Source organism: Mus pahari, chromosome 1, assembly GCF_900095145.1.
Source record: "Mus pahari chromosome 1, PAHARI_EIJ_v1.1, whole genome shotgun sequence".
Lineage (NCBI taxonomy): Eukaryota > Metazoa > Chordata > Mammalia > Rodentia > Muridae > Mus > Mus pahari.
This window is the reverse complement of record NC_034590.1, coordinates 68,320,777-68,327,870: the sequence shown is the minus strand read 5'-3', so window position 1 is coordinate 68,327,870 and position 7,094 is coordinate 68,320,777. Positions and strand designations below refer to the sequence as shown.

The 7,094-nt window shown below is 39.4% G+C and overlaps 1 protein-coding gene across 1 annotated transcript in view; it reads right to left on the bottom strand.

The window, feature by feature from the left end:
- Positions 1-7,094, bottom strand: part of Ints4 (integrator complex subunit 4) — a 62,773-nt gene that overhangs the window by 40,865 nt on the left and 14,814 nt on the right. Inside the window, exons 5-7 of the mRNA XM_021195227.2 lie at positions 3,697-3,747; positions 2,542-2,630; positions 1,877-1,997 (exon numbers count right to left, since the gene is read on the bottom strand). Coding sequence (XP_021050886.1) covers positions 1,877-1,997; positions 2,542-2,630; positions 3,697-3,747 — 261 coding nt within the window. The remainder of the gene's footprint in view (positions 1-1,876; positions 1,998-2,541; positions 2,631-3,696; positions 3,748-7,094) is intronic.

Sequence of the window (7,094 nt, the reverse complement as noted above, 5' to 3'; positions counted from 1 at the left end):
AAAAAAAAAAAAAAAGAAAAAGAAAAAGAAAAAGATAGTTACAGTGTCAAGCATGCTTCCAGAGCAAAAGCTGCTTTCAAAAATTTTATTCTTGTGTGTATGTGTATAGTATGTGTGTGCATGTAATGTCTATGGGTTAGTCAGACGGCACTTCTGGAAGTCAGTTCTCCCTTTCCACCTAGACATGGATTCCAGGAATTAACCTTAGGTCACAGGGCTTGTGTGACAAGCGTTTTTACCTGCTGAACCATCTCTGGCCCATGTGCTTAGTCTTGTTTTTCTAGCTTACGGCTTCTAGCTTCTATCTAATTAGGAGATTGAAAGAGATCACAACACCAACAAAGATGGACAACATATCATATGTAAAGCTGCCACTGACTAACTAGGGCAGCAGCATTTGCCCCAGGGAACACCAGTGCCTGACACACTTGGAAGCACTACAACACAGAGTCTAAAAAAGCTGCAACTTCTAAGAACAAAGTCTTAAACACAGTTGAATCCTGAAAGGATTCAAGGAACTCAATATACTCAGAAGACGCTTCCCCACAAAAAAACCACATCCCGGGTAAACCTAAGTTCAATGTGGTGACTGTACTCTTAATGGCAGCATGTATCCAAGTACTTGGAAGTCACAGTTTGGGGGACTTCTTTTTAACCTCTTTGAGAAGTTGTTATTGTTGTTGTTATTATTATTATTATTATTATTATTATTATTATTATTATTATTATTATTAATCCAGTTTCTTTTGAATGGTTATAAGTTTTCCAATACAATCTACATGTGGAATTTTTTCTGTCCTGCTAAAATGAAGGGTGAAAAGTTCTCACTTTCTGTGCAGCACAGACATCTAACACTTTATCATTTCACACTAGGAACCTGGTTTCCCCTCTTCCCTTGAGCTTTAGCCTGGTACACATCCCTTACCCACGACTGGTAGCTGTTACGTCTAGCCTATTATGAATGATACTGAACTACTTTTTACCTCCTCTTTTCTTTCCCTACCACTCCAATTAGCCAAGTTATACTGATCCCTCAGCTTCAGCAAGCTCAGCCTCCTCCATGAGCCATCTCCACAGCCATGCTTTAGTCACTTCACATCTACACAGCTCCAAATCAGTAATTATGTCTGTATTCAAGAGTGACTAATAATCCAATCTTGCTAATAACATCAGTAATTACAGTTGCTATCATGTATAACATTTCCTGCCAACAAGGCTTTTTAGTCATAGGTGCATACATATATGTACATACTTATATATAGTTATGCCTAATTTCTTATAGAGAAACATGCACATATGCATACATACAAATGTTTACTCATATGCACATTTTATAGGCAATCTTTAATCCTTTTAAACTCTCACTTTTGTACTAGATTCTTCATTTTATAGACAAGAAAACTACAATTTATGGGCTACTGAGGAGGCTCACTGGGTAAGAGCATTTGCTACCAAGCCTGGAGCCCTGAGTAAATCCTGGCTCCCACATGGTAGAAGACTGAGTGCTGCTCTTGACCTTGAATGGTAAGGATTTAACCCTTTTCTATTCACTTTGTGCTTCTCCCTGACACTCTACCCCCAGCCTCCACACAGGAAAGTATGCATGGTGGGGTCACCCCAACCTCCATGCCGGAATGTATGCATGATGTCACAGTCCAGGGACCGATGCTTGCCTTTATTAATGATATATTCAAGTCAGTCCTATTTGCAAATAAACACAGTAATGAAGCATATAATGTAAAAGGAGGGTAGGGTGCGGAATCAAATCATTGGAGAAATTATGGATTTCTAAAGACATACCTGATCATATCTAAGGTTTCTCAAAATGTCTGTAACAGCATAAGCAATGTGTTCATTAAAAGACAGTGTAACTTACCAATAGCTTTGCAGCTTGAACACGAACCACCCAGGAGCCATCACTGACCATGTGACAAATTTTTCCAAATGCATCATCAACTAGACGGATTTCCTCATTAGAAGAAGGTATTGGAACTATACTAAATAAAGAGAAAAGGACAGAAACTATATATGACAAAACATGCGCCTGGGCTGCAAGTGCAGCACTCTGAGGATGAACAATGGAAACTATGTAGGAAATCCTCGGCTGAAGACTCTTCAGCAAACCCTGTCACCCAGGGGAAAGGACCCAGTGACTTTAGCTGCACTGCAAACTTTCAGTGTCTTGAATAAGTGTAACCCTTGTAAGATTCAAGGATTTATAAAGAAACCAAGAGCTTGGGGATGGATAGTTCAGTGGTACAGTGAGTGCTGGCCCTCATTCAATCCCCTAGAACCTATAAAACAGACCTGGAAGTCTGAATCTGATGAAAGTAAGTTCTAGACAGACCAGTGTGTGTGTGTGTGTGTGTGTGTGTGTGTTAGTGGAGCTCATTTCCAGTCTGATTATCAGAGTCTGTATCCTCCCCCTCTATTTCGCACTGCCTTCCAAATATCCAAACAATGTAGTTTCTCTAGGTGGTTTTTTGTATGGTGGAAGGTGAGGGAAACGGCTTGGCAGTGAGAAGGCTGGCACCTACTGACCTCTCAGGATAGAGCTGGCTGACAACCCAGATAAGCTGGACTGCAGCACTGCGCACCTGCTCGTAGTCATCAGAGAGCAATTTACAGGCCTGCAAAGGAGGATCACACGTCTGTCAGCCAGTGTTCTCACAGATTATTTTCAAATACTTTCATAAGGAAGATAGGAAGGCTGGATAAGAATGTCAATCAAAATACTTGAAAGTGCTTTTAACTATTTGAACTGCTGCCCAACAAAGAAACATTAGCATTTGTAAGCTTTTCAGGCTGTATTCTAACTATGCAACATCACATCCCCCGTAGAAAGTGGAAGCTGTTACACACAATGTAACAGCTATTTAGAATAACATCAAACCTAGCAAAGCTACTCAGAGCACTCAAAGCCAATAGTACCAATAGTACTAGTCCCAGCGATGTGGCCAATTATAGTTCCCACCAGGAGATAAAACCATTCATGGTACGATAACAAAATCTGATCTGAGGGTAGCTGTGGACGGCCAGACATGACGGCACACACCTTTGGGAGGCAGAGGCTGCTGGAGCTCTGTGAGTTTGAGGCCAGCCTGGTCTATAGAACTAGTTTCAGGATAACCAGGGCTACACAAAGAAATGCTCTCTCAAATAAACATTAAACATTATACTAAATTCATGTGCCACCTCCTCATATGATCTATGGTCTTGGTCACCCTCCAGAAATATTCTAGTTAACCATGTGTGGCCAGAACTGACGAAAAAGAATGGCCTAGCCAAAGACTACATAAGCAAGACTATAACTTGTCCTAAATATTACTGCTTTCAGTACTAAGAATTAAACCCAGGCCCTTGTGCAGGCTGGCAAGCTTTCTCCCACCTAGTTACACCCCCAGCCCACTTCCCTTACTTCTAATCATACTTTCTTCATGTAGTTAGCACTCACGCATTCTGAGTTGCACAAATCTTACTACAAATATTTTTACATGCATGAGTAATATTGAATTACATATATATCTTACATCATTCTCAAAAGTGTGTTTCAGATATGGCTTCACATCTATCCCAACAAATACGGCCACTATTAGCCAGCTAAAGCCCCAAGATTTCAAATTCTGAGAAGTAGTGTGACACCCTCCCAATTTCACGAAGCTCCTCCCCTTCCAGATAGCAATCATTTTAAGGTACCTGATTATAAATCGTTTGGTGTAACTTCAGTCCTCTTTCATGGAGCTGTAACTAGATAATAAAAATATAGTCTAAGACTCTGGGAAAAAAGGTCAGGACTTCTAACATCTTCACATCATCCCATGTATATCACATCATAGCAGACGAAGATAGTCATCTTTAGCCAGAATCAGCCTAAATACAAGACACAGTCAAAGACTTTTCTGTATAAACATTGAAGGTATTTAATAACTCTAACCCATGAACTATTTCAAATTGTTAGAAAAATATGAAATAATGGTAAGAAAAAAAAGAAGGGTTTCCATCTGCACCCAGAGCTGGTCCTGTGCCACAGCGCTCCATACTCAAATACCGTCAGGAGAGAGCGAGTCTCGTTGGAGTGCCAACACACTTGTGAACACAGGTAAGACCACCACTTCTGCTCAAATTCCTGGCTCAAGGGGGACCTACACAGAGCCATCAGGACATAGGAACCTAGGAACAGCTGGAGAGAGGATCCTTACACACCCAAATTCCTCCCAGAGAGATCAGGTCTCCAGGAGTAGTGACACACAGGCTTGCAGGAGGGACAAGCCACAGTTAGAGACAGCAAGACCAGCTAACACCAGAGATAACCAGATAGCAAGAGGCAAGGGCAAGAACATAAGCAACAGAAACCAAGGCTACTTGGCATCATCAAAACCCAGTTCTCTCACCACAACAAGCCATGGATATCCCAACGCACCAGAGAACCAGAACTCTGATATAAAATCACATCTCCTAATGATGATAGAGGACTTTAAGAAGGATATAACTCCATTAAAGAAATACAGGAGAACAAAGGTAAGCAGGTAGAAGCCCTTAAAGAGGAAACACAAAATTCCCTTAAAGAATTACAGGAAAACACAATCAGACAGGCGAAGGAAAGGAACAAAACCATCCAGGATCTTAAAAAAGGAAATAGAAACAATAAAGAAATCACAAAGAGAGACAACCCTAGAGATAGAAAAACCTAGGAAAGAGATCAGGAGTCATAAATGCTTGCAAGCATCACCAATAGAATACAAGATAGAAAAGAGAATCTCAGGTGCAGAAGATACCATAGAAAACATTGACACAACAGTTAAAGAAAATGTGAAATGCAAAAAGCTCCAAACCCAAAACATCCTGGAAATCCAGTACACAATGAGAAGACCAAACCTAAGGATACTAGGTATAGAAGAGAGAGAAGGTTCCCAACTTAAAGGGCCAGTCAATATCTTCAACAAAATTATAGAAGAAAACTTCCCTATCCTAAAGAAAAAGATGCCCATAAACATACAAGAAGCCTACAGAACTCCAAATAGATTGGGCCAAAAAGGAAATTCCTCCTGTCACATAATAGTCAAAATACCAAATGCACAAAACAAGAAAGAATATTAGAAAAATGTCAAGTAACATATAAAGGCAGACCTATCAGAAGTACACCAGACTTCTCACCAGAGACTAGGAAAGCTAGATGATCCTGGTCAGATGTCATACAGACACTAAGAGACAGCCCAGGCTATATACCCAGTAAAACTCTCAATTAACATAGACAGAGAAACCAAGATATTCCATGACAAAAAAAATTTACATAACATCTTTCCACAAATTCAGCCCTACAAAGGATAATAGATGGAAAACACCAACACAAGGAGGGAAACTATATCCTAGAAAAACCAAGAATGTAATATTCTTTCAACAAACCCAAAAGAAGAGAGCCACACAAACATAAAAATAACACCAAAAATAACAGGAAGCAACAATCACTATTCCTTAATATCTCTTAAAATCAATGGACTCAGTTCCCCAATTAAAAAGACATAGACTAACAGACTGGATACGTAAACAGGGTCCAGCATTTTGCTGCATACAGGAAAATGCACCTCAGTGTCAAAGACCTCAGAGTAAAGGGCTGGAAAATAGTTTTTCAAGCAAATGGTCCTAAGAAACAAGCTGGAGTAGCCGTTTGACTTTCAACTAAAAGTTATCAAAAAGGATAAGGAAGGACACCTCATATTCATCAAAGGAAAAAAAAAATCTACCAAGAAGAACTCTCAGATCTGGACAACTATGCTCCAAATGCAAGGGCACCCACATTCATAAAAGACACTTTACAAAAGCTCAATGCACACATTATACCCCACACAGTAATAGTGGGAGACTTCAACACCCCACTCTCATCATGGAAATACAAACTAAACAGAGACACATTGAAACTAACAGAAGTTATGGACCAAATGGATCTAACAGATATCTATAGGACATTTCATCCTAAAACAACAACAAAAATACCTCTTCTCAGCACCTAATGGTACCTTCTCCAAAACTGACCATATAGTCCGTCACAAAACAGTTCTCAACAGAAACAAGACTGAAATAATACCATGCACCCTATCAGATCACCACAGACTAAGGCTGGTCTTTAATAGCAACAAAAACAACAGAAAGCCCACATACACATGGAAGCTGAACAACGCTCTACTCAATGATAACTTGGTCATGGAAGAAATAAAGAAACAAATTAAAGACTTTAGAATTTAATGAAAATGAAGGCACAACATACCAAAACCTATGGGACACAATGAAAGCAGTGCTAAGAGGAAAATCCATAGCTCTGAGTGCCTCCAAAAAGAAACTGGAGAGAGCATACTCTAGCAGCTTGACAGCACACCTGAAAGCTCTAGAACAAAAGGAAGCAAATACACCCTCAAGGAGGAGTAGACAGCAGGAAATAATCAAACTCAGGGCTGAAATCAACCAAGTAGAAACAAAAAGAACTATACAAAGAATCAACAAAACCAGGAGCTGGTTCTTTGAAAAAAATCAACAAGATAGATAAACCCTTAGCCAGACTAACCAGAGGACACAGAGACAGTATCCAAATTAACAAATTAGAAATGAAAAGGGAGATATAACAGCAGAAACTGAGGAAATTCAAAAATCATCAGATCCTACTACAAAAGCCCACATTCAACAAAACTGGAAAGTCTGAATGAAATGGACAATTTTCTAGACAGATAATAAATACTAAAATTAAATCAGGATCAGATAAACCATCTAAACAGTCCCATAACCCCTAAAGAAATAGAAGAAGTTATTAAAAGTCTCCCAACCAAAAAAAGCCCAGTGTTTAGTGTAGAATTCTATTAGACCTTCAAAGACAACCTAATACCAATATTCTTCAAACGATTTCACAAAATAGAAACAGAAGGAACACTACCCAATTCATTCTATGAAGCCACAGTTACGCTGTGTATTCTCCCTTGGAGATGGAATGGTTTCTGTCCAATCAGGAACTTGTCACAATTTCCTTTCATAGAGGACTTCATAAAAGATTTTTTTCCTACTTCTATCATGTTTAATGTTCCAGATAGATTTTAAAAACTGATTGAGTG